Below are 27,796 nucleotides of genomic sequence, written 5' to 3' on the forward strand. Positions count from 1 at the left end.
AAGAGGAGGAGGAGTGGCACTTTATGTAAGAGATAATATGATATGCACAGAAGTCACTTTTGATCATGAAATAACCATTGAATATATTTGTGTTAAAATTTCATTATCAGCAAGTATGCATTTTAAAATAGTGATTGTATATAATCCTCCCTCTTTTAAAGATGCATTTTATAGTGAGTGGAGTAAATTGTTGAAATCGGCGGCCCATAAGTCTGAAGTTATTGTACTAGGTGATTTCAATATAGACTGGTCTAACCCTGGCAAAAGGAAAAAACTCAAATCCTTAATGACTAAATGTGAGTTTAGCCAATTAATTAAGGGTGCCACAAGGATCTCAAAATCTTCTAGGACACAAATAGATCTAGTTTTTTCAAACAAGGATGATCGGATTTTGAAGTCATACAATTTTCTAACAGGTTTATCGGACCATAACATGATTATGATCGCTCGTAAATTATCAAAAAAACGTCTGCTTCATATAAATAAAAATCGTTCAAATATAGTGACCATTTTAAAGAGAGATTATCCTGCTGTTGATAATGAAATAAATGCTCTTAACTGGAGCACAATCATGGAAAACAACGATGTGCATGGTTGCTGTAAAGAGGTAATGAACACAGTTGATGGGGTCATTTCTAAATTTCTTAAAAAACAAAAGCATTTGAAGAAGAGAATATTACCCTGGTTCAATGAGGAGTTGAAGCGATTAATGAAAGAAAGAGACCTGGCTTTGAAAAAATCAGTTAAAACCAAATTAAGTAATGATATAAATATTTTTAAAAGTTTAAGAAATCAAGTCACTAAAAATATAAGAAAAGCTAAAGCGGAGTATTATATTACAACAATAATAGAAGCCAAGGGAAGTCCTCTCATATTGTGGAAGCAAATAAATAATATTGTGAAACCGGCAGGCAAATCAAAGACTATTCATGAGCTTAGAAATGGAGATAGGCAGATTAGAGATAGTCAACAAATAGCACTGGAATTTAATACGTTTTTTGTTTCATCTGTGGAAGAATTGGTGCAACATGTGAATTTAGAACAACAACTAATATTCAATAACCATCAATCGATAAACCAATATTCGCTGTTTTCCCTTCTGCGGACGAATGAAGCAAAAGTACTTGAAGCGATAAATTCAGTTAACAATAGCCATAGTAAAGACCTTTTCCATATAGACACAGCTTTCTTGAAACGAAATAAAAACAGTCTTGTAAAGCCTCTAACACATTTGTTTAATTTGTCTATTCAGAGCGGACAATTTCCCACAACTTGGAAACAGGCAAAAGTCTTGCCGTTACTTAAGTCAGGAACACCAGACCAGGTATGCAATTATCGGCCGGTAAGCATCTTACCAATATTTTCAAAGGTGTTAGAAAAAATTGTGTATGGGCAACTTATGGCTTTTATACAATCAAATAACATTCTACACCCATTACAATTTGGCTTCCGTCCTCGATACTCCACCGAAACGGCCAACTGCTTTTTTGTGGAACAACTTAAATCTGCTATAGATAGTGGTGAAATCGTCGGTGCCGTTTTTTTGGATCTTAAAAAAGCGTTTGACACCTTAAATCATGAAATTCTGATTCGTAAATTGTCCAATTTTAATTTTACGCCGTCAACTTTGCAGTGGTTCAAATCATATTTGGAACAGAGAGATCAATGTGTGGTGGTTAATAATGAAAGGTCCACATTTTTAAAAATGAACACAGGAGTACCGCAAGGTTCCATTCTGGGGCCCTTGCTTTTTACATTGTATATTAATGATTTGCCAGACTCATGTCCCACAGCAGGATTTCAAATGTACGCAGATGATGCAGTGGTTTATGTGCGAGGCAGAAGTGTGCAGGCAGTTTCTAATGAGCTTACAATACATCTGCAAAATGTGGCGGTGTGGTTGCAAAAGGCAGGTCTGACAGTGAATGTTAAAAAGACTATGTCTATTTGCTTTGCCTCAAGATTCAAGTCCATACCAGATGAACTAAATTTGTGTATAAATGGGCAAAAGATTCAGCAGGTACAGGAGGTTAAATACCTGGGCCTTGTACTTGATTCTCATCTTACATTTGTCAGTCACATTAAAAAAATATGTCGAGTTGCCAAAGCTAATCTGTTTACATTCAGATTAATCAGGGACTACCTACCGTTTCATGCTGCTCACACTTTCATGCATGCCATGATCTTCTCACATTTAAGCTACTGCATCTGTACATGGTCACAAGTTAATGTCACTACACTTAAGCCAGTTCAAATGATCTATAACAGAGCTGTTAAAATCTTAGATAGGAAACCAATTAGGTCACATCATTGTATTAGTCTAAGGAAGTTAAATATTTTATCTTTTGCAAATTTTATTAAATTCTCATTGTTGAAGCTGATGCATAAATGTTTAAATCATCAAGCCCCACAGGTCTTGAGTGATTGCATAGTTGCTCTCAGGGTTGGGGGTTCAAGGACTAGAGGAGCGCTGAACGGGAACTGTCAGATTCCGAGACGCAATACTTTGTTTGGACAATCAGTTTTCTCTGTACAAGGCATAAAGGTCTGGAATTGTTTAGATACTGAACTTAAGGGAGAGTCAAACTGGGTCACTTTTAAACACAAACTCAAGGACACTTTAATCAGAAGTCAAATATGTGACCACTGATTGTCAGCTTTGTTGCTATTGTTTTATATTGTATTACTTTGTTTAATTTTACTGTGTATTGTTTAATTTTGTAAATGCTCACTAGGGACAGACATTGAGAATTAGCTTCGGCTAAAATGTTGTAGTATGTAACATTTGTTTATGTGACATACTTGTCCCTACTCAAATAAACAAATACAAATACAAATATAGAACCTTTTTGGCGTAAAGCGTTCTTTAAAACTGAGTCGAGAACCCTAGAGTTCTATATAGAACCTTTTTTGCGTAAAGTGTTCTTTAAAATCAAGTCGAGAACCCTAGAGTTCTATATAGAACCTTTTTGGCGTAAAGTGTTCTTTAAAATCAAGTCGAGAACCCTAGAGTTCTGTATAGAACCTTTTTGGCGTAAAGCGCTCTTTAAAATCAAGTCAAGAACCCTAGGGTTCTGTATAGAACCTTTTTGGCGTAAAGTGTTCTTTAAAATCAAGTCGAGAACCCTAGAGTTCTATATAGAACCTTTTTGGCGTAAAGTGTTCTTTAAAACTGAGTCGAGAACCCTAGAGTTCTATATAGAACCTTTTTGGCGTAAAGCGTTCTTTAAAACTGAGTCGAGAACCCTAGAGTTCTATATAGAACCTTTTTTGCGTAAAGTGTTCTTTAAAATCAAGTCGAGAACCCTAGAGTTCTATATAGAACCTTTTTGGCGTAAAGTGTTCTTTAAAATCAAGTCGAGAACCCTAGAGTTCTGTATAGAACCTTTTTGGCGTAAAGCGCTCTTTAAAATCAAGTCAAGAACCCTAGGGTTCTATATAGAACCTTTTTGGTGTAAAGCATTCTTTAAAATCGAGTAGAGAACCCTAGAGTTCTGCATAGAACCTTTTTGGCGTAAAGTGTTCTTTAAAATCAAGTCGAGAACCCTAGAGTTCTGTATAGAACCTTTTTGGCGTAAAGTGTTCTTTAAAATCAAGTCGAGAACCCTAGAGTTCTATATAGAACCTTTTTGGCGTAAAGTGTTCTTTAAAACTGAGTCGAGAACCCTAGAGTTCTATATAGAACCTTTTTGGCGTAAAGTGTTCTTTAAAACTGAGTCGAGAACCCTAGAGTTCTATATAGAACCTTTTTGGCGTAAAGCGTTCTTTAAAACTGAGTCGAGAACCCTAGAGTTCTATATAGAACCTTTTTGGCGTAAAGTGTTCTTTAAAATCAAGTCGAGAACCCTAGAGTTCTATATAGAACCTTTTTGGCGTAAAGTGTTCTTTAAAATCAAGTCGAGAACCCTAGAGTTCTGTATAGAACCTTTTTGGCGTAAAGCGCTCTTTAAAATCAAGTCGAGAACCCTAGGGTTCTATATAGAACCTTTTTGGTGTAAAGCATTCTTTAAAATCGAGTAGAGAACCCTAGAGTTCTGTATAGAACCTTTTTGGCGTAAAGTGTTCTTTAAAATCAAGTCGAGAACCCTAGAGTTCTGTATAGAACCTTTTTGGCGTAAAGCGCTCTTTAAAATCAAGTCGAGAACTCTAGAGTTCTATATAGAACCTTTTTGGCGTAAAGCATTCTTTAAAACTGAGTCGAGAACCCTAGAGTTCTATATAGAACCTTTTTGGCGTAAAGTGTTCTTTAAAATCAAGTCGAGAACCCTAGAGTTCTGTATAGAACCTTTTTGGCGTAAAGTGTTCTTTAAAATCAAGTCGAGAACCCTAGAGTTCTATATAGAACCTTTTTGGCGTAAAGCGTTCTTTAAAACTGAGTCGAGAACCCTAGAGTTCTATATAGAACCTTTTTGGCGTAAAGCGTTCTTTAAAACTGAGTCGAGAACCCTAGAGTTCTATATAGAACCTTTTTGGCGTAAAGTGTTCTTTAAAATCAAGTCGAGAACCCTAGAGTTCTGTATAGAACCTTTTTGGCGTAAAGTATTCTTTAAAATCAAGTCGAGAACCCTAGAGTTCTGTATAGAACCTTTTTGGCGTAAAGCGCTCTTTAAAATCAAGTCGAGAACCCTAGGGTTCTATATAGAACCTTTTTGGTGTAAAGCATTCTTTAAAATCGAGTAGAGAACCCTAGAGTTCTATATAGAATCTTTTTGGCGTAAAGCGTTCTTTAAAACTGAGTCGAGAACCCTAGAGTTCTATATAGAACCTTTTTAGCGTAAGGTGTTCTTTAAAATCAAGTCGAGAACCCTAGAGTTCTGTATAGAACCTTTTTGGCGTAAAGTGTTCTTTAAAATCAAGTCGAGAACCCTAGAGTTCTATATAGAACCTTTTTGGCGTAAAGTGTTCTTTAAAACTGAGTCGAGAACCCTAGAGTTCTATATAGAACCTTTTTGGCGTAAAGCGTTCTTTAAAACTGAGTCGAGAACCCTAGAGTTCTATATAGAACCTTTTTTGCGTAAAGTGTTCTTTAAAATCAAGTCGAGAACCCTAGAGTTCTATATAGAACCTTTTTGGCGTAAAGTGTTCTTTAAAATCAAGTCGAGAACCCTAGAGTTCTGTATAGAACCTTTTTGGCGTAAAGCGCTCTTTAAAATCAAGTCAAGAACCCTAGGGTTCTATATAGAACCTTTTTGGTGTAAAGCATTCTTTAAAATCGAGTAGAGAACCCTAGAGTTCTGCATAGAACCTTTTTGGCGTAAAGTGTTCTTTAAAATCAAGTCGAGAACCCTAGAGTTCTGTATAGAACCTTTTTGGCGTAAAGCGCTCTTTAAAATCAAGTCGAGAACCCTAGGGTTCTATATAGAACCTTTTTGGCGTAAAGCATTCTTTAAAAGAGTCGAGAACCCTAGAGTTTAATATACACTGTAAAAAACACAATGTACTGTATAAATATGAAGGAATTTTCTGTATTGGTGTTTTACCTGTATTTTGAATTACATATTGCATTAGTTTGTGTTTTAAGGGTCAAATGTCCGCAAAATTACTGGATAATGTACTGGCAGAAAATTACCAGTACATTTTTATTTTTTTACAGTGTAGAACCTTTGGCGTAAAGTATTCTTTAAAATCGAGTTGAGAAGCTTAGAGTTCTGTAAGGAACGAACCTCACTGAACCCCTTTTTTCCCCACTCCTGAGCGTAACCAAATGTTCTTATAGTAGTGTGTATTTATGCATGAAATCAGACGGGCAGCGTAAAAACAGCAGCGCTTCAGTGTGTCAGCTCCAGTCAGTCTCACTCAACAACAGCCGTGTGTTTGTGATCAGCAGAGATGCCGCTTGTTTCTGCGGTTGTGTGTCGGTGGGTGTCATCTCACGCCGCTCTCGGTTTGACAACACTGCTCAGTTTTCACCAAATCCTCTGCAGACATCAGCAAATTCAAACCACAGTAAGAAATCATTTGTTGCATTAAAATAATAAACTTATGGATTTTTTTTGCACATTTTTTCCCCATAGTGTGTTTAATTGTCATGAAAATATTGAATCACAGTACAATCTAAACTTTAATGTCTTCTTTCTAACTGATAATTTAGGGGTTAAATGTGAGCAGAACATGTTTTCATGGTGCACAGACATTCAAATATGAGTTATGAAATCATTGGCGATGTGTACCAGGAAACTGCATTTAATTAAAGTTTGAGATGTTTGTTATTCAAATAGACTGTAAAACAGCAGCAGCATTACAGGAACTCCTGCGTTCTGGAGAACATGAACCCAATCTGCTTCCACAAACATCATTCTCAACACAAATCTAATCCACGATGTACTTTAACACTTTGTTATACGCGTGGATCGTTTGACCCTGAAACTAAAGAAGTCCTGATTAATTCACCTCACGGGGTCAGAGTTCAACTGAAAACAGGCCTTCTACCACAACACACGGATGCACCGATATCAACATTTCAGCTGATACCGATAATTCTTTATATTTGAAAGCTGATACATCAAAATCCATTTTTTTTTTAAATTCAAGAGCCTGATTACAAAAACAAAAGTCTCAACATTAAAGCCATGTCCCAAACACACAATAATGATGTTCTCATTATAATTTAATGACGCCTGTTTTATGCACGTTAACTGTATTTTCCTTTTTTGAAGTGATTCCAATCATATTTCAACCAATCCAAACCCATCATGGTGAACAGTGAACATCTAAAGCATCTCAGCCGAAGGAAACACATTATTTATCGGCTTTAATATATCTGACAAATGTTCTTATCAGGCCAATAACGAGAACAGTAAAAACGATCATATATCGGCCGATACCGATATGGTGCCGATATATTGTGTCTTTAAAGGTAGGATAGGTAGGAATTGGTTAAAAAACTTTTTTTCCAAATTTGTTTAAACTTTCTTTATATATCAAAACATAATTAAAATGTAAGTACTCTGAAAAAGAAAGTATAAAAAATGAGCGTCTGTAGACCTCTCACGGCTGTTCGTGAGACAGCTCATTATTTCCATTCACTCCTCCTTCTCCCTTCTGGGCTCTTTCCAAAGCCACGCCCCCAAAATACATCAACGCGCCTCACCGACCAATCAGCTGGAAGACGCATTATTGACCTCAGACGAGCGGTGTGCATGTAGTGACAACATGTCAGAATCACATGTAATAAAACATCTAACTTTATCAGGATGAATATAAACAAATAAGATATCTTTAGTCCTCACTATCCAGCTAGAATGGTAAAGTTTCAAATATATTTTTGTTTGATTTGGTAATGAGCTAGTTATATTTATAAGGCAAAGAAAACGGGTAGCCTCATGTTTTTTCAATAACATCAGTTATACTGTGATGAAGATGAATTTCGTGTAAGATTCATAACATTTACTGTGTTTTGCATGTAAGAGTTTCCATGATGAAAGCATTGTTGATTAGCAGCTAAAGCTAACTTAGCTCTAAAAAAAAGTTCCTGGATGTGGTGTACTAGCTTTTACACATGCATTGTGTTATCTAAAATTAAATTTTGCGAAATTCAACACGACAGCGATCAACTTGAGCTAAACATATTGAGTATTTATCATCTCTACTAATGGCTAAGTGTATAATATTGTAACTTTATGCTAAGTAATGTTATGTTAGCTATATTAGGCAGCTTCATGTGCTCTTGATACATGCTTCATGAAAACATAAACCACATTTTTTTTAAATCAAAATGAAAGATGACCTGTCCAGCAGAAATACAGCCAGCAATGAGTTGTTTTTCAGGTCCCTCAATTTACTCGCGTTTGATTTCTTTGTTTATCTGAAGACTTTCTGTGCATTGCCTTTTCTCGTACTGTCTTCCTTTTTTGCATTGTTTGCCTTCGCTGACTGTAAAACCCGGCACTGTGAAGTTTGAATGCTCTTTCTCTGCCATTATTTTGCCGAGGTTTCTTGCCCCTTGAACTGCTCAAATCAAACGAGCGCGCACATGTGGGTGGGTCCTGTAGTGAAAGCGGTGGTCGCCATGGTAGCGAGAGAGTGACAGTCGCCCTAGCCAATCATTTGTTTCGTCCCGAACGAAAATAATGAGCGGTGTTTATTGCAGATTAAAAAGTCTAGAGTCACTCGATTTTTATACTCTCCTTTTCAGAGTACTTGCATTTTAATTATGTATTGACATATAAAGAAAGTTTAAACAAATTTGAACAAAAGTGTTTTAGATCAGTCCTACCTATCCCACCTTTAATTGCTACTTTCATTTCATTGTGACTTTAAAAACATCTTTTTAATATAAAAATATTAGTGGCTCCTATCCAACATCTGAAACCTACTTAAGATGCATGATATGAACATTTTGGCTGATAACCGATAACTCTTCGATTTTGAAAGCAAATAACCGATATTTTGGCCAATAAAAGGAATTATATACTTTTTGACAGCCTGATTACAAAACAAAAGTCTCACCATTAAATACCAAGTCTGGGTTTAATATATCAGCCAAATTATCTTACGGGCCAATAACGATAACATTAAAAATGATCATGTATCGTCCGATACCGATATGGTGCCGATGTATTGTGTTCCTAGTCACGACATATGTTTTTTATTGATAAATCTAAACCCAATTTTTTCATATAATTTTTAAGAACCTGATTACAAAACAAAAGTCTCAATATTAAAAGCCAAGTCTGGGTTTAGTATATCAGCCGAAAGCAATAACATTAAAAATGATCATATATCGTTCGAAACCGATATGGTGCTGATATATAATGCGTCTTTAGTCGCTACTTAGGTTTTTTTAATATAAAAATATTAGTGGCTCCTATCCAACATCTGAACCCGAGAGATGCACCAATAATTCTTTATATTTGAAAGGCAATAACCGATATTTTGGCCGATAAATATAATTATATAATTTTTGGGAGCCTTATTACAAAACAAAATCTCGCCATTAAAAGCCAAGTCCGGGTTTAATATATCAGCCCAGTTTTCTTACGGACCAATATGGCATTCAGTGCGGACAAACAATTTATTTCTAAACATTATAACAAGCATTTTCTGTAAAGCTGGCACGTTGTTCCACGTCAAGAAGATACAATCACATTTTACTTGATATGTATATATATAGAGATTTATATATATATATAGATTTTATTATTTCTTCAGCATAACATATAAGTCAAAATAATAAACAAAGCATTAATTTAGCAGGAGACAAAAGAGGCTCGGTGTTTGAGGAGAGCCGGTACCAGAACCAGGATGGGATCAGTTCAGAACATTACCCATAAATCTCCTGTTTGTGGAGCACCTGCGGAAATGCAATCAAACGCTCAGGTTCTTCATGGAAAACATGTTTTCGTGTTTTTATTTGAATGCTCTGCACTGCAGCTATTCTCCATACATTCGATATACGTGATGGCACAGAGGTAAACAAACAAGCTGCCATTTTTGGACTATAACAACTGGGATCTTCAGACATAAACACCCTTCCCACAGCTTCTGAAAGTAATACTTTACGGACATTCAAACGTAACAGAGAGTGCTGAAAGCAAAGAACGGGCGTACGAAAGAAAAGTCGAGAGTTATTGGTTAATTGCTTCTAGTTGTCGCTCACATTAGGATTTGTAGTTTGACGTGAGCCAGGTGAGCCCTTCGTAGAGTCCGTCGCCCGTGGTGGCGCAGGACGGCTGGACGTACCAATTTCGATCTCGAATTCGGGTCAGGCCAAGTTTCTCCTGGATCTCGTGGGGCTTCATGGCATCCGGAAGGTCTTGCTTGTTGGCGAAGATTAGGATGATGGCGTCCCGCATTTCGCGGTCATTAATAATGCGGTGCAACTCTTGTCGGGCTTCGTCAATCCGGTCTCGATCCGCACAATCCACTACGAAGATCAGTCCTTGTGTTCCGGTGTAATAATGTCGCCACAAGGGCCGGATTTTATCCTGACCGCCCACATCCCACACATTAAACTTGACATTCTTATAGGTCACCGTTTCCACGTTAAAGCCAACAGTTGGGATGGTGGTGACCGACTGGCCTAGTTTAAGTTTGTAAAGGATAGTCGTCTTCCCGGCGGCATCAAGTCCAAGCATCAATATTCTCATCTCCTTGTTCCCAAAAATCTTGGAAAGCATCTTCCCCATGTTGTAGGCTGTGCATATAGTATGTTGGTTACAGAGTGTGTTCTTGTCGTTCGGTCACTAGGTGTGCATGCAACTTTGCTTTAAAAAAAAAAAAAAAAAAAATAGAGATAAGGAGGGAATCTAATACACTATGTGGTTGTGCATAGACCTCAGAATGCATAGAAAGTAGGCTATAGATCTGTCACAGGCCTTCCCGTTCTGACTTCCTTCTCGTGTACCGACTGTCGGGTCGCCGCTCGCTCGCGCTCATGCCCTTCCGACGCGCGTCAGATCATCAGTCTTCCTCCAAAACTGTCCGAATGTAGGGGGTTCATCCCTAATTCGTCCCTGGAACACAAGAGAAAGCGGATGAGAAAAGGGAGGGGTGTCCCGACTCCCGACACAACTAACTTTCCTCTTGTAGTTTCGATACTCGTGCCAAACGCGAGTGCGTGAGCGCGACACCGCGCGCGCTTCTTTACCTCGTGTTACAGCCGCGCTCGCTCGCGCCCCGGCTCGGTTCTGTCCCGTCTGTCCTCTCCGGTCGCGCGTTCTCCTGCCCCGGTTATTCTGCCGTTGCTGCTATCGGTGTTACCGGAAAAGGTGCGGACCTGCTTCAGCCGCTACTTCCTCTTTTTCTTGCTCAGGCGCACTGCGCCATTTGACACTCGCGTCCTACTACGGCGAAGGCTCTGTGTTTAATATTCATGAGGCGCGTTGTGGCATTGGACAGAGAGCGGCTGCGTCAGCGATGTCCAAGCGTCACCTCCCGCGATCTCTCTTAATAATAATAATAATAATAATAATAATAATAATAATAATAATAATAATAATAATAATAATAATAGATTTTATTTATAACACACTTTTCATTCCGAAGAATCTAAAATTGCAACAATGGAAAGGGAAAAAAATAACAAAATTAGAAACAAGTAAAAATATAGAATAATAGCCAATAATCCTTTTTAGATAATGTTTATTGTAATTGTGATTATAATATAACCAATCATTTTTGGACTGAATTAAGTTCTTTAATTTTTAGCCCCAAGAATAGGACTCACAACTTCATACACTAAGAGATTATCTTTTATTATGAAAACCCAAAATTATTGTCCCTTGAATATATCGTTAATTTCTGTATCTTGTATGCTAAATTCTTCATCCACAAGCAAAGATGGCTGAAATCTCCCTAAGCTTTCCTCTCTTTCTTGCTGAATTTAACTTTTATTATTTCATCCCTTAAAACTTATAAATAACCAAAAAGTGACATTATGCTGCGTTATGAAGATTTATTCAAAGATATGTCTTAACCTTATCATTATGCTTTTCTTTCTCTGTCTATTGATGTATGCAAATCTAGAACATTATTATTATTTTATTTGTTTTTTGTTTCTTGTTATTGTTTATTGTAAGAGTTACAACCTCAGTTCATTACCCTGATATTGTATATACAAGTTCTGCAATAAAAAAAACAAATAAAAAAACCTGGTATTTGCTATAGATTTTATAACGCATTAAAACTAGCGTTCTTCTTTGGATAGTTTCCTTTATAGATTTACACAGGGTTTGGAGGGTTACTTCTTAAATGTATGTCACTACAATATTCTTTAAAATATCTTTGTTTGTGTTTAACGGAACAAAGACACTCAGGTTTGAAACAACCTGATGGTGAGATGACAGAATACATTTTTTTGGGGTGAACTGTCCCTTTAATTATTCCAACAACGGACGCGTGACCTAATTAATATTCAAAAGATGCGCGTATGACGCTTCGCCATAGTAGGATTCGTAAGCGCGAACGGAATGAAATGGACGCCATTGAAAACGCGGAAGAATATAATTGTGTTAGTTTTTTTTAAAGGCTAACTCTGTTTAAAGTACCGTTAAGATATTATATGTGCATTGTAATGAAACTTTCGATGAAAATAATTGATCAACAGGAGGAGTTTAGCAAAACTGTCCTTCCAATCGCTCACTACCGTCATTTTACGTTAAAGGGGCGGAGCTTATGACGTAGTTCCATCGAATTCAAAAAATGCCCTGTTTATAATTTATGTTTTGGTTTTATATTTGCATTTTTTCCCCTCCGAGGAATGGGCTTTTATACATGTAGCAAACAAATCAAACAACCATTTAGCTATTAATGGTTGATCTCTGTTTTGTTTTCAGAGAATTTGCAACTTCCTTATTTATATAAACATGAGAGGCCTCGAGGCCATTTACATTTGACAACATTTATTTCCTGTTTTAAACATTGCTCATGTGTTAAAAAGTAAGGCCTTGGAAATACACTGGTATCAGTTATTCAATTAAAAGTATTGCTGTGTATAGCTAATAAAATCAGTTTAATAAATAAGACCTTTCAATATACTAATATTTAATATAGCTAGTTTAGAGTAAAACAACCTTAATTTAATGCAGTGTTGTCCAAATAATATCTTACATTGGTGTAGTTCATTGATTTTACATGAGTACAAATTAGTTTTTAATATGTTCGTTTAATAAACATAGTAAGAATTTGACACATTTAACTTTTTGTCCAAATTATGACATAAAAAGTCATAATTATAGCAAGTGCGTGATAATTTTGAGCTAGTATTCCATAATTTAGAATTTTTCCTGTCACAATAAAGATTTAAGCATGCTTTTTTTCTTATGTGGCAGAAATGGCCTTTAAAAAATGTAATCTTGTAATAAATTTATATCACATACTGACGGACGGTCGTATATTTTTTATCCGCGTTACTTTTTACTTTTAAAGAGTTACATCTACAGCCAAGGGGGTAAGTTACATTGAATAAAAAACAATTGGGCGGCGTTACTTTTTGTTATGACGTGGGTCGCCTTTTATTTGTTGTGCGTTTCGTAGTGCGCATGCGCAAAGCATTCGTGTCCTTTCCTCGGCGCTCGACGCAACGGGTGTTGAATGCGATAGAGCGCGGCCGTTCGACCACATGTTATCAGCCGCATAAAACTTCGAAGAAGTTGTGCAAATATCTGCCTTTTTAACCCAGTTTCATGGAAGATTCTGGTGAGTATCCTTCCCGCCGTGTTTTTCCCGCGATTCGCGCGCGGTCTTTTCTAGAACACTCTGAGGTAAACCAACGTTAGCAGTTCGGCTAACGCGTGAAACGAGCAGGCCGAGACCACACCGAAGGAATTGAAAACGTTTTCCTAATTCTATTGCACATTTAGCTGTTTTTTTTTAAAACTAATTGGCACTTTAAAAGGCACCGAACGCCTATTTTGCTCAGTAGTCTAACTAATTTTTGCAGGCTAACGTTAACTTCGACGAATCATTGTGTGTCGTTTGACCAGGAAACGCGTTGGAAACATTTCATATAACCTTAAATAAACCTTTTAAAGTTTTCACCGCCATGTATGTGCGTTTTTAGTGAACATAAAGCTTTTCTGCGTTGATTTAATGTAAACTTGCACAGAGTTTGTATATTCAGTCAGATCAATATACTTAAATATGCTAAACACGGCTTGTAAATATATGCAAAATAGGCATTCTCGTAAATTACAATGTGGCATATTGCGTCATTGCTTACATTTTTGTGAGATACATAACAACAATTTGTTTATGCTTAAATAGAAAGGTGCATTTAATATAAATATTGCGTTATTTTATATCACTAGCGAAGGCAATATGAGATGATAGTCTTCAGATTTTATGTTTAGGAAAGAAACACTAGATATATACAAAAGTCCACTAGTTGAGAACCAAATCGAGTAGAACTAACTTAATGCAGTATTGTCAAAACAATATCTCATATTAGTGTAGTTTGTTGATTTTTACATTAGTAAAAATAAGTTTTAAATTAATTGTTATACAAGCCAACATCAGTTTCATAAGATCTGTCATCCAATATAGTTTAATAAATGGTAATATAATCCAAATGACACAAAGTCATAATTATAACTAGTGTGATAATTTTGAGCTAATATTCCATATTTGTGACTTTCCTGTCGTAATCAAGACTTAAGCATGATCCCCCCCAATGTGCCGGAAATTGGCTTTCATATTTATCCTACATAACATATCTCTGCACCCATGTAGCAGTGCTTCGCCTGTGCTTCCCCATAATATGGTCCATATAGTCAATTTCTGCCTAGGAAATCGCCTAGTCTTAATCTGCATCACTATTTGTACCTGTTGTGAATACGCAGGCCACAAGAAGTAATTAGGTTGGGTTTTTTTTGGATTACTTTTACTCGGGACATGCTAGCTGGCAACATAGGATTCCATTCATTATGCTAAGCTAGCGGCGACCCTGCTAAACTAAAACAATGCATGCACTGAGACAAATGCATTTGCCCACATATCTAAATGTAGGAAAGAAGTTGAATAAGCCCTATTTCTAAAAACGGTGGAGTGTTCCTTTAAAGCATGGGTCCCCAAACTTCGGCAGAGTTCAGCGACAACCCCAATCAAACACACCGGATACCGCTAATCAATGCCTTTATAGGACCTAGTAAGACATTGAGTGCGTTTACATGCACACCAGTAAGCTGACAACTAAAAAAAAAGCTTATAGAAATAATCAGTTTTCCCCGTTTACATGCAAACCAGTAAACTGACAATGCAAGTAAACCTTGTTTACATTACTTTATTAATTAACTGGGTTATTTCCTTGTAGTGACATCAAAAAAATTTGTCTGTATCTGACTGAGAGTATTCCAAATGTTACGCCAGTTGTGATGTTAGTAAAGCGTTTCAGCAGAAGATTTACCGCTCATTATCCCTCATGCAGTTATGAAGCGTTTGGACTGAAGCTCTTCTACTTCTGCTGCATGAGATGAGAACACATCTTTAAAATTTTCTGGGTCATAAAATAGTCTGTGTTTGGGATATATGTCCTTATTTCATGCAAAACGCCAGCTCGCTCTGTCTGGATGCGTTTAAATCTGCTCTAAGTTTGCGTTTTTGTCACCTATCGCGCATGCGATCTTCAATAAGCAGACAGAAAGCAGGTTAATGCGTTTACATGCAGTGGGAAATCGAGGTAAGAGGCAAAAAACTCCCTGTCCCGACCGGTTTATGCTTACGCCGTTTATGACCTTACTCCGATAAAAGAAAACGGGTGACCGCGGTTACATGGCCACGTTCATTATCGGATTATTAGGCATTATCGGCTTAAGAACATGCATGTAAATGCACCCACTGACGATTTGTTTGATTGGGGTTGGAGCTAAACTCAGCACAATGGCCCTCCAGGACCGGGTCTGGGGACCCCTGCTTTAAAGCCACACACATAATAACTTTCTATAGGCCTACTTTAAGACATGCATTCAAGAAATGTGGGGGGTTATAAAATCTAAAAGATAACGGTTTCCCATTGGTTGGTTTTAGGTGAGCCCATGACCGGGATGTTGGACACGAATGCCCCTGATAATGGGGACGCTCCTGCGATGGAGGGCACGGATGGCACCGATCCAACCGCAACCGATTGGACAGCACCGGCTCCGCTCCCGAACCCGGAAAGCAACGAATACGAGCAGATCCAGCCGGCATCTGAGCCCTTTCAGCTGAGCTCGCTGGAGCATTTGAAATCCGCAGCGGAGAACATTGACCAGAAAATCAGTCCTTCAGATCCCGTTCTGGAAAACTCGGATCCGGTTGTTGGGCAGCAGACGGAATCAAACGGAGAGCATGTTGTGGACCAATCGGCAGAGCAGGATTCGGTGAAACAGGCGGGAGATTCGGAGAGCCCTTCTGAAATGGAGCTGGAAGATGCGCCCAAAGAAGAAGAAGAAGCGGCAGAACCGGGAGCCGAACCGGCACCGGATGCGACGCCGCAAGAACCGGAGCTTCCCACAGAATACGAGCGGCTTTCTAAGGTCGTGGAGGACAATCCTGAAGACTTCAATGGCTGGGTGTATCTTCTGCAGTATGTCGAGCAAGAGGTGAGTCCCAAACGACTTTTATCGTCAACACAAATTAACCTGTTAAGCTGATTTCTAAATTTTGAAAAAATCCTAAGAAATGTATACTCAGACTAAAACAAATACAGTTTGTGAATCCTTTGCACTAAAAGCATAATTATGGTCTCATTTGAAAGCAGACACCTGGCAGTTTACTGTAAAGTCAAAATGATAATATTTTTTATAATAAAAAAAAGCTATAATAAGCTTCAAAGTTTTGTAAAGTTATTAGAAATTTATTTGTATGATATATCTTTATGAAAATAAAATTGAAGTGGGCCTTGGAGAAATCTAGAAATGCACCACAGCTAAAGCCACAAGTCTGACCATGTTATATTTCAGATCTGAAGATGATCAGTCTAAAACTCTGCATTTTATTAAACGTTTTACAAGATCGTTTCATGTGATTTTATTTTGAGATATCGCTGAAATATCAACTGATGTTTATGGCCATGTCTTCTCAGCTTTCAGTCGCTGTATTGCCTCTATTGTTTAGAGGTGCAAACTGCCCCATTCAGTTTGTCTCCCCGGCACACATTCACACTTCTGCGGACTGGTTATGGCTCTAATTATTATTCTTTTGTCTGCATTATAATTACTAACGATTCTCTATTCAAACTGTTCTATTCAAACCTCATTTCTAAATCAAACCTCTCACTTTACCCTCACTGAGACTCTATTGAATGCATTTCGTCCAAATAAGCATTTCAGTAGTTTTACATTTAGAAAATGTTCATAAAAATAAAGTATTTACTCAGTGGCAGGTGCATCTAGGGCACGCTAACATGTTAGCTTAGCACACCAGCAAAACAACAATTTATATGATTAAAATCATGTTTTATTCAAAACTTGCTTCATATCACTTTATATTTTATATGTAGAGTGTTTTATATAACAATATGTGATCTCATATAGCTTCGGGTCAACAAATCTGACAGAAAATATACAATGCTAAAAGCTATGTGGAATAGCATTGCATTATAAATATCATCTATTATGAAACCACCCAACATGGCATAAAGAACACAGACCAACCATATATTGCCGCGATTGTGTGTTTATTGTCTTAAAACGTGTTTATCTGCATAAAATAGCGATCTGACGATCCCAGGGAGCTGTGTGGATATGTCCATATGTCAGATACTTCCTGAATGTCACATGGTGTGTCTGTTCTTCATGTGTTCCCCATGGGGTGAATTTTCAGTAGTACAGCTTTCCAGCGCCCTCCGGCTGCCAGAATGAATTGAAAACACAGCATATCACAGCCTACTGCTCTCATAATCATACATCCGCGGATTTTGGATAAAGATTGAATAAATAATACTTCTCTGTATAGAAATTTGACTCAAACGTGTGAGAATCTATCAATATTTCTCCACATCTGCACACTTTTGAAGTAAAAGCCCTGAGGGAAGTTGTTTTGTCGAGTGTCTTCATGACGACCAAGGAGGATTTTTTTATGAATGGGAGCAAATGACGCGCATATTACAATCAAAAGGTAGCGACGCCCAAGATCATATTCATAACTCCTGGAACATATTAACACATTACGGTCACTATAAGACTTTGAGAATAAAACAGAGGTAACAAAATTAAACTTTAGTCTTAGATCTTTTTAATGATTTATAGTTTGTCAAGGTAATTACTTACATCTGATAGTAATTTTGAGCTAATTTAAACAAAGAGACCTTCAGTGCGTCCTCGTCCTCGTGACGGTTATCAGGTTAAAGGGTTAGTTCACCCAAAAATGAAGTGTCATTAACTCCTCTCCCTAATGTCGCTCCACACTCGTAAGACCTCCGTTCATCTTCACACACAGTTTAAGATATTTTATATTTAGTCCGAGAGCGTATGCAAGTGTATGCACACTTAGGGGTGTGACGGTTAGTATATAACCGTGAGACCGACGGTTATAGTTAAACACCGTCATGAGAACTCTAACCACCCAAAACCGTGTTATTAAAATATTTTTTACAAACATAAAAAAAAAAAAAAGCACTCCGAGGTGAATATGTATCAGCTGACGAGGGAAATGGAGGCGGAGTTAGTGGTGCTTCGGAGGCTCCTACTGCTGGAGATGATTCGGGAGAGGTCTGAGAAATCTTGGAGATCTCCTTAATAAACGGAGGTCTGAAATCTGCCCCTTTACCGATCACAGCGCGTGCTGACACGGAGTTAACCCGCTATCTCCAAGAACAACCAATTGACTCTACGGCTAATCCACTAGCATGGTGGAGAGACAATGAAATGCGCTATCCGCTCTTAGTAAAATTGGCACGTACATGCTTCACCATGTACAACCTAACCGAATTACTTTTGAGTGTGCATCCTTATATGATGTACACAGCGCGCGCCGCGCTCACATGCACCAAGCTATAATGTTGACGAGAGGGATAAACTTTTTATTTTGTAAGAAGTTATGACGATAATGTTGGCATAATGACACTGTCCCTAAACCTACACATGTAAGCAAACAATCATTAACTACTTCAACTGCGCCTGACATTAGAATTTATTTTTTCTGAGATGATTATTACACTTTACAACAAATAAATAGCTTTTATAAAACCGTATAAGTCCTGGTGGCCGTTGAGAGTTGCTATGGCATCCGTGAACGTTCAGCCGCTGGAGAGGACGCCGTCGACGTCTGATGCGGTCGACAAACAGAGCGGTGATGATTGCATATAGTGGCACTTCATATCGATTAAGCTGATAATCTGCTGTTTCAAACATTAAGATTTTATTTTTCCTGAGTCCTGTTTATGACTGTCAGACTGTTAATGTAATTTTTTTTTATTCAAACTAAGTTGTCCTATAACAGACGAACATAACCCCCCGCTCTTCTTTTGTTTCAGAACCACCTTCTGGCATCAAGGAAGGCGTTTGATGCGTTTTTCCTGCATTATCCTTACTGTTATGGGTACTGGAAGAAATACGCTGATATTGAGAGGAAACATGGATACATCCAGATGGCTGATGAGGTGAGTCTGATTAAGCGGCAAAACTCGAGATCATTTTTGTTGCTGAAGTCACAAAAGTTTACATTTTCTTTAGTATGATTTATCTCCTCTAACCATATACACAATATTGTCAAAAGTATATGGACACCTCTGCAAATCATTGAATTCTGACGTAACCAATCACGCTTCTGTCTGGCAATCCAATGAACGAGTCTGGTTTTGGCGGTCGCCAGGAGAACGGGACTCACCTGACTGCATTGTGCCAAGTGTAAAGTTTGGTGGAGGGGGGATTATGGGGTGGGGTGTTTTTCAGGGGTTGGCCCCTTAGTTCTAGTGAAAGGACCTCTTAATGCTTCACCAAGACATTTTGGATCAGTTTGTGGACGGCCCCTTCCTGTCCCAGCATGACTGCGCTCCAGAGCACAAAGCGTCGGTCCATAAAGACATGGATGAGGAGTTTGGTGTGGAGGAACTTGACTGGCCTGCACAGAGTCCTGAGCTCAACCTGATAGAACAGCTTTGGGATGAATTAGAGCGGAGACTGAGAGCCAGGCCTTCTCGTCCAACATCAGTGCCTGACCTCACAAATGAGCTTTAAGAAGAATGGGCAAAAATCCCCATAAACACACTCCTAAACCTTGAGGAAAGCCTTCCCAGAAGAGCTGGAACTGTTAGAGAGGGTGGGCCGACTCCATATTAAACCCCACGGATTAACAATGGGATGGCATTAAAGTTCATGTGTATGTAGGCATTCCATAACATTTGGCAAAATAGTGTATAATTGCTTGTGTTATAAACATCATGATTTTTTGTTCTGTAAAACTGCTTTGAAACGGTGTGTTCTGGACTTCATTTTGTAGTGAAATGACATTTTCAAGACATTCTTGCTTTCAAGTTCTCATCTTTGTGAAGATTTTGTATAAATGAGCCGATGTGACTCTTATTTCCGCCGCAGGTTTACCGCCGAGGCCTGCAGGCCATCCCGCTCAGCGTCGATTTGTGGCTTCATTACATCACTTTCCTGCGAGAGAACCAAGACACCAGCGACGGAGAGGCCGAAAACCGTATCAGAGCGTAAGTGCACCTGACTTAAAACTAGGAGCTTCATAGACAGGTTAAGCTTGTTGTATGTTAACCGTGGGTCTTTAAATTAAGATTATTAAAGGGGGGGTGAAATGCTGTTTCATGCATACTGAGCTTTTTCCACTGTTAAAGACTTGGATTCCCATCCTAAACATAGACAAAGTTTCAAAAACTAATGTTGGACGTTTGATGAGTATTTCTGTGTCAAAAATACTCCTTCCGGTTTCTCACAAGTGTCGGAGAGTTTTTTTCGAGTATGGGTCGGCTTGACGTTAATAAGAGCGGAAGGTCCTTGTATGGGCCGTACGGGCTCTTCTCCCGGTAGGGTGCGCGCGTGCGTGACTAGAGCACCCTGTAAACAGTCTCTCAGATGCAGATCCAGTCGTCCGTGAACACTTATGTGGCGCCGCGCTTCTCTTTATTCCTATGGGTGACGTCGAGCGACTTCAACGCTTCAGCACAGCATTCCGGGAAGGCAGCGCTGCATTTGAACCGATTTGAACGCAGAAATGACGGGAAGCTTCACATCGTTTCAGTTGCGTCTCAAAATGGATTTACACGCTACTGCTGTCACAGGACTTTACCAAATCATACCAAAGAAGTGTGTTTTTGACGGAGCAGTCCCAGCGATAAAGTTTCGGTCCGTCTTTGGAAGCAGCCGGTGAGTTAACTTAAACTGCTTCAAATGTCTCTGCTTTTGGCTACGGACGCATGAGTAAACATCAGTAAACGACACGATCGCGTGCTTCGTCATTCAAATGCGCTAACGGTTACTCCATTGTTGTTCTCTGTATAACGTTACAGTATGCTTGCTACTTCTAAGGTCTAGTCGCATACAATAGTCCATAAACCGAATCATGTCCTCATACACTGCGAGTAAACACACAGAAATGTGGAGAGGCCATTAAATACAGTAACTTACATACCACAGAGACGGACGTCCTGATGTTGCCGTTTCTCCTGTTCAATTTATTTCCCTCAGATTTGATTCTGGATCATTATCTGTATTAGCTGAGAGAGCCATGGGTTTCTCCACGCTTGAGGACGTCACCGCTTTGCGTGCTTGTCATTCTTTAGCTCCGCCCACACGATACGCCTCCAGGCGCTCGGTTTTTTCCGGAAAGACTCGGTACAGCCTATATTTCTTTTATAAATATGATAAAACTAAAGACTTTTCGGAGATATGAAGGATGCAATACTACTCTATAGGTACTCAAGATTGACATGAGATTGACTGAAACTGAGTGTTTCACCCCCCCTTTAAAGGGGTGTTTGATTATGATTTTACTTGTTTAACTTTAGTGAGTGTGTAGTGTTGCTGTTTGAGCATTTACGACATGCAAAGTTACGACGTTCAAAGCAAAGGGAGATATTTTCTTATACAGAAATCACTTTTTAAGGACTGCAACAAATGGCTGGACAACGAGTTAGTGTCATTACTAACCCTAACATTTGCGTAACCCCGCCCCCGGAGACACGTGGAGTTGCTTTAGTCGAGGACATTTGGGAGTCGCTCGAGCTGTCGTCCGTCTTTCACATTTATTGATACAGTACGAACACAAATGCACTCGCATGTCATAAAGCAAGATGAGAAGGTTATAACCGTAATTAAACTAAACTATCCCTGTTCTCTGGTCATCAGCAGATATTATAATAGGGCTGGGTGTCGATTCAGATGTTCCGATTTGATTTCAATTCACAAGCCCTCAAATCGATTAGATTCTCGATTCAACTCAAATGAATATAGATTTAATACAATCATTCATGTGTATGTGATCTATTTTTAGCAGTTGTGTGCTCAGCTGTGTGTTGTCACATCAAATGGTTCTGCAGATTTTTAGTATTACTACAGCATTTCACATCACCATTTTAAAAGGCGATAACGACTGGAAGCTGCCTTTTAAACACTGAATGGATAAATGTGCACCTCTTGCTCCTTTGTAAGATCACTCAAGGCAAATGGTAGCCTAGAAATCTAGACGCACCCTAGCGGCAGCAAATCTAATCTGCCCGCGAGTGTCGTCTAGCAACTCTCAATACCCTTCTGAGCTGTAAACGCCAAACTCTTGACGGTCCAGTCACATCGTGTATATGACGACGGCCGAGTTGCGTTTGCGTGCTTCTAGTGAACACAGAAGCTGGCGAACGGCGGTCTCTCGAATCAGATCTGACCGCGACTCTAGAACTCTTGTGCTGCGTTCACACCGCACGCGAATGACGCGAATAAATCGCGCTACTCGCGCGAAGTTGGACGCGTGAACATTTTGAATCCATTCGCTTCATTCGCGCGTCAAATTCGCTTCATTCGCGTTTGACATTCCCTACACAACAGACGCGAATTCGCGTCATGGGAGGGGTTTCTGCTAGTCATTTTGACTGGGTCACTTGACTTCTTTTCTGTAAAAAATACTACTGTTAATGTGTGACAAAACGTAGTTTGAAGACTTTTTCAGGCGATAATATTGTTGTTTAATGCTCAAATCTGTGTTTTTTTTTTATACAAAAAGTGCTCATTCGCGTGTGACATTCACTACACAACAGACGCGAATTCGCAGCGGCAGTCGGCAGAAGGACTAGCCGAGTTAAGGCCGCTCTCACCGGGGTTGATGAGCGCTGAGCTCCGGTGATCGTCTGGGTCTCACACCTCCGAAAACACCAGATCAAATTTTCAAATAGGAGCTCTCTTAATAAATAAATCACATATTTGAGCTTTAAACAACAACATTCTCGCCTGAAAAACTATTAAAAGTACATTTTGTGACACAATACAGTAGTATTTTTAAATTACTCTGGACTCGGGGTTTCCCCTATGGGTTTCCCATCCGTCACTTCACCACGTGACAGCAGTAAGCAGGCTCCTCATTGGTTAACGCGGCGTGAATATCCGCCAAAGTTCAGATTTTTCAACTTGAGCGATTCGCGTGTTTCGCACGAATCACGCGTTCAAAACGCTCAATTCGCGTGATCATTGCCGCTTCATTCGCGCCATTCGCGCCGCCTCATTCGCGCGAATCGCGCCGCAGACTGCCTATTCGCGTCTCTGCATTGACTTAACATGTAAATCACTCGCGCGAATCGCGTCATTCGCGTGCGGTGTGAACGTAGCATTGGAGTTAAGCTTTTCTCTGAGAAAAGAACAAACGGCACTGAAGTCATTGTAATTAGTTACGTTAATTTTATGTTCAAAGTCAGCGGAAATAAATATGGGAAAAAATCAATTCAGAATTGATTCTCAAAGGCCATGAATCGACCAGATTTAAAAAAAAAAAAAGAATAATCAAATTTTTTTTTTTGTTGCCCAGCCCTAAATTAAAACCGTGATTAAACTACGCTATCCCTGTTCTCTCTTCATCATCAGATATCCTCTGGCTCATCTCACCAGCGGTTTAGAGATTATCATGACAAAAATGCTAATCAATGACTTGAAGATCAGAAACTCATAACTTCAGAAACGTCCACATGTTGCCTCTTCTCGTGTCTCTTATCGTTTTCCGTCTCCGGTTTGATCATAAAAGATTGAACAGTTTCTCGTTTTCTGTGTGTGTGTTGATCAGAGCTGCTAGCATGAGCTCTTGAAGCTACCTCTCCACCCTCTTCCTGAAAGGGGGCAGGGAGCAGCAGCTCATTTGCATTTAAAGGGACACACACACACAAAAGGCGCGTTTATGCTCACCCTCAAAAAGTGACAACTTTAACATGCTATAACAAATGATCTGTGCGGTATTTGGAGTTGAAACTTCACACACTCACTCATCAGAGATGCATTACGTCTTGTAAAAAGGGGCATGGTATATAGGTTATCAATTTCAAAGTGTATTAACAGGAATTGTCTTAGTTTTTGAAGGTGGATACCTTGGCTCAGTGGTTTGCTTGTGTTCTTTCAGGTCCTATGAGCATGCAGTTCTGGCCTGTGGCACGGACTTCCGTTCTGACCGTCTGTGGGAGGCTTACATCGGCTGGGAGACGGAGCAGGACAAGCTGGCCAATGTCACTGCCGTCTACGACCGCATCCTCTGCATTCCCACGCAGCTGTACTCCCAACACTTTCAAAAGTGAGCTCCACATCTTAGCATTCAACACTTTGGATGTCTGCCGCCTTAAAGTGATAGTTCAGCCATAAATGAGCCTGTGATGTTTTTCTGCTGACCCCCAGGGCATCCTAGGTGTGTTTGTTTCTTCAGTAGAGCACAAATGAAGGTTTTTAACTCAACTGTTGATCGTATATTGCGTGTCAATGGGCAAAACACACAGACATACGTATCTATATTAAACCCTGAGGCTCGTGGAGACACACTGATGTCTTAAGACACGAAACGGTCGCTTTCTGCCAGAAACACAACAGTATTTGTTATTCTTTACCTCATATCAGACGAATCTCATCTAGTGTTCCCATCGCCATTACTTCCACTCTAGAAGGTTAAAATACTGATGCGATCATAGATATATTTACGTAGATGCCTCATTAGTGCCTGAGCCGATCAGTCGAATGAGGCATCACCTTAAATATATCTATAATCGCGCCAGTATTTTGACCTTCTTCAGTGGAAGTAATGGCGTTGGGAACACTAGAGATTCGTCTGATATGAGGTAAAGAATAACACGCATACTGTTGTGTTTCTGGCAGAAAGCGATCGGTTCGTGTCTTAAGACATCAGTGTGTCTCCGCGAGCCTCAGGGTTTAATATGGATTCGTATGTCTGTGTGTTTTTAACTCTCATAGAAATACACCCCATTGACACGCATTATACGAGCAACGGCTGTTAGAAATCTTCATCTGAGTTCTCCTGAAGAAACAAACACATCTCAGATGCCCTGCAGATAAACATCACAGGCTCATTTTCGGGTGAACTATCCCTTTAAATTGCAGAAATAAACGTTGCCGCTCTTTTCGTTCAGGTTCAAAGAACATGTGCAGAGCAACAACCCCAAGCACTTCCTGTCTGAGGAGGAGTTTGTGGCGCTGCGAGTGGAGCTGGCTAATGCTAATAAGCCTAGCGGAGACGACGCCCCCGGTGAAGAGCTTCCTCCAGGCACGGATGACCTTCCAGATCCCGCTAAGGTAAGGAAAGCTGCGGTCTGAGCGGGTTTATCAAACATGGCAGAGGTAGGCAGGGGCGTCTAGCTGATCCTGGAGACAAGCAAAACGTGTGCAGGTTTGAAGAGGTGTCTTTCCGTTAGCAGCCAATGAAAACCTGAGGGGTCCAGGTTGGCATCCAATCAGGGACTTGGGCTTAAAGTGGGACGGGCCCGTGACGAAATGCCACCGTCCCTCCCAGCACCGGGGCTTGGGCCACAGCTGATTCACTGGGTGTGCAAACCGTACTGTTTCTGTCAAACTCATGGTGACGTAGACCTTTTGCGTAGCTGGACATCAGACGAGATAAAATGTTTGCGGCTTCACAATGCGATGCTCAGGACGCTGTGTTTTGCCCTCCAGAGAGTGACGGAGATCGAGAACATGAGGCACAAAGTGATCGAGACTCGGCAGGAGGTGTTCAACCACAACGAGCATGAAGTCAGCAAACGCTGGGCCTTCGAGGAGGGGGTGAGTGTGTCGGATCGCAAGCTTCACCAAATCACATTTCTGTTTACAGGTGCCATCTTAATTAGGGCTGTCAAAATAGTTAAAAAATGGCATTCGAATATTCCCTATAAAAAAAACACGAATATTCGAACCGTTCTGGTTGCACATTTTGTCAATGACGCGCGTCTCATCATTAACAGGACTAGGGCTGGGACAACGCGTGACGTCGACGCAAAAAATATGTCGACGCAAAATATGCACGTCGATTCGTCAGACTCAAAATAAAGATGGCGGCGCCGGAGAGTAGTAGCAACCATAGATGTACATAATAAAGTATATTATGTAATTAAGTATATTATTTATTATGTATATCTATGGTAGCAACACGAGTGGCTCCTCAGACTTTCAGAAGTGCAAGGCTTGCGGGTTGGCCACAGTCTATGGGGTTGGCGCGCGGTGCGCACGGAGCATCACAGGCATGCGCGCATGTGTTAAGAGCGCTTGCTCCGTGCGCGCACGCGTTTTGTTGTCACGGCTACATAAACAGATTTCTGCACACAGGAAGACAGATGTTTGGTAATATTTTATGTATTTTAATCACAAAAACAAACGTTTGCATCAAGTGAAAGCATCGGACACATTGGCTACCTACATAATAAGCTGTTTTAAAATTAAAATGTTCAATGTCTAATCGCGCTGATGTGACCGAGGGTATTCATCCTCTAAGTGAGCAGTTTCATCCCAGGACTATTCCGGTTTTAAACGGAATATTGGCGCCCATAATGCACTCTACATGTAACTGTTTTCACTGTCATGCCGCGGATGCGCGTGGCGTTTCTGTTGCGGGTCAGCCACGGGGCTGCGTGCCGTTTTCTCTGCCTTTGGACACTATAGAAACGTGTCTGACGCGGCGCTGCTGCTGCTATTGATGCGGAGGGAAGCCCTATTCCTAATGTTAAACATAAATAGCCTACTGATACAGCAAAGAAAACGTCGGCAGTAGCCACATATCTATGGTATTTACGGCAAAATAGGCTACAGAATATTTCGTTCTGTATTGACAGTTGCAATCTTTCAAAATCAATAATTGACGGTTTTTATTATTACAATTAGGCCTATATCTGCATTTATGTAAACCTACAGACTTTCAAACATGAAAATGTAATTTAATAATATGTATTCGTGTCAAAATGATATATAAACATCTTTTCCTATTCTATTTTGCCTGGAGACGCTCCCAACACACGTGAAAAATAGGCGCTCTTCTATTTCTAGCATGCACGCGTTTTCCGCGCGTCACAGGCAGTGTGCAAACTCCAACCTGTTTAAATCACTTTCAGATTAAATCACTGTATAAATTGGCAATTAATGGGGAGATAATCGGTAACCGAATCGAATCGTAACCGAATCGGACAGGAAAAATTAATCGTTAGATTAATCGATGCATCGGAAAAATAATCGCTAGATTAATCGTTTAAAAAATAATCGTTTATCCCAGCCCTAAACAGGACCAATTAATACAAAGAGACATAACTACTTGTATAGGTAGTCTATTTAAGCTTAAACATATTTGACAACGCATTACACTGTTCTAACTACAAGCAACGTGCGATAAAAGGCGTCTTTTCCATGTTAATTTGAGTTTTTGTCCTAGCCAGCTGCGACAGCGACACACGATTAATCTATTTTAGAAACGTTTTTTATTTTTGTGCGACGTCGCGGCTGGAACAACAACACAAAACATGGCAATGTTAATCTTAGGTAGTGTTTTTTTGTGCTTTATTTAATGTTAAGTGTGTAATGTTACTTTGAATATCATTTAGCGCTCCCAGCTTTGTCATACTAAAGGCAGCCAAGGAAAATTCACCTCAGATCTTGAAATTAAATGCATTGAAACAAATGCGTTCAAACTGTGAACAACAAACAACTATATTCTATGACAACGATTGTTTTAGTAACTCTGTATGTATTTTAGTAGTTTAAACGGTGTAATATTTGTGAATTTGATAATGTAGACTTCCTTGCGAGTGCTGTCAAGATTAATCGCTGGTGCTTTTGCCGCTAGACTCCGCCCACTCGCTGTTCTGATTGGCTGTTTTTGATTGATTTGTTGCATCTCGTATTCGCGTTGCGTCTGGTGGGGACATTCAAGTTGCTTTTTGCTGGAATCTTATCGTGTCGTGTGTAGTTAGGAC

At 39.5% G+C, this 27,796-nt stretch overlaps 2 protein-coding genes across 6 annotated transcripts in view; one reads left to right on the forward strand and one right to left on the reverse strand.

The window, feature by feature from the left end:
• Positions 1 to 9,333: 9,333 nt before the first annotated feature.
• Positions 9,334 to 10,770, reverse strand: arf6a (ADP-ribosylation factor 6a). Of its 3 annotated transcripts, none has more exons than XM_067418351.1 (3): positions 10,589 to 10,770; positions 10,346 to 10,454; positions 9,334 to 10,205 (listed from the first exon to the last, which is right to left on the reverse strand). In XM_067418351.1, exon 3 carries the CDS (start codon positions 10,125 to 10,127, stop codon positions 9,600 to 9,602), a length of 528 nt encoding a protein of 175 aa, XP_067274452.1. In that variant the 5' UTR covers positions 10,128 to 10,205; positions 10,346 to 10,454; positions 10,589 to 10,770; the 3' UTR covers positions 9,334 to 9,599. The 3 variants fall into 3 exon arrangements, with proteins under 3 accessions (XP_067274452.1, XP_067274451.1, XP_067274450.1); XM_067418350.1 differs by having other exon boundaries at positions 10,317 to 10,454; XM_067418349.1 differs by having other exon boundaries at positions 9,334 to 10,454.
• Positions 10,771 to 12,981: 2,211 nt separating this feature from the next.
• Positions 12,982 to 27,796, forward strand: part of prpf39 (PRP39 pre-mRNA processing factor 39 homolog (yeast)) — a 45,141-nt gene continuing 30,326 nt past the window's right edge. For all 3 annotated transcript variants that reach the window (XM_067418334.1, XM_067418335.1, XM_067418336.1), the window contains exons 1-7: positions 12,982 to 13,137; positions 15,463 to 16,016; positions 18,890 to 19,015; positions 19,950 to 20,068; positions 23,962 to 24,129; positions 24,974 to 25,136; positions 25,515 to 25,622. In XM_067418334.1, the coding sequence (XP_067274435.1) occupies positions 13,125 to 13,137; positions 15,463 to 16,016; positions 18,890 to 19,015; positions 19,950 to 20,068; positions 23,962 to 24,129; positions 24,974 to 25,136; positions 25,515 to 25,622 (1,251 nt within the window). In that variant the 5' untranslated portion in view covers positions 12,982 to 13,124. The remainder of the gene's footprint in view (positions 13,138 to 15,462; positions 16,017 to 18,889; positions 19,016 to 19,949; positions 20,069 to 23,961; positions 24,130 to 24,973; positions 25,137 to 25,514; positions 25,623 to 27,796) is intronic.

The sequence above is a fragment of the Pseudorasbora parva genome, chromosome 15, assembly GCF_024679245.1.
Source record: "Pseudorasbora parva isolate DD20220531a chromosome 15, ASM2467924v1, whole genome shotgun sequence".
NCBI classification, from domain to species: domain Eukaryota; kingdom Metazoa; phylum Chordata; class Actinopteri; order Cypriniformes; family Gobionidae; genus Pseudorasbora; species Pseudorasbora parva.

Excerpts from the sequence above, each read along its gene's own strand:
- arf6a (XM_067418351.1), bottom strand. The coding sequence starts at position 10,127 with ATGGGGAAGATGCTTTCCAAGATTTTTGGGAACAAGGAGATGAGAATA.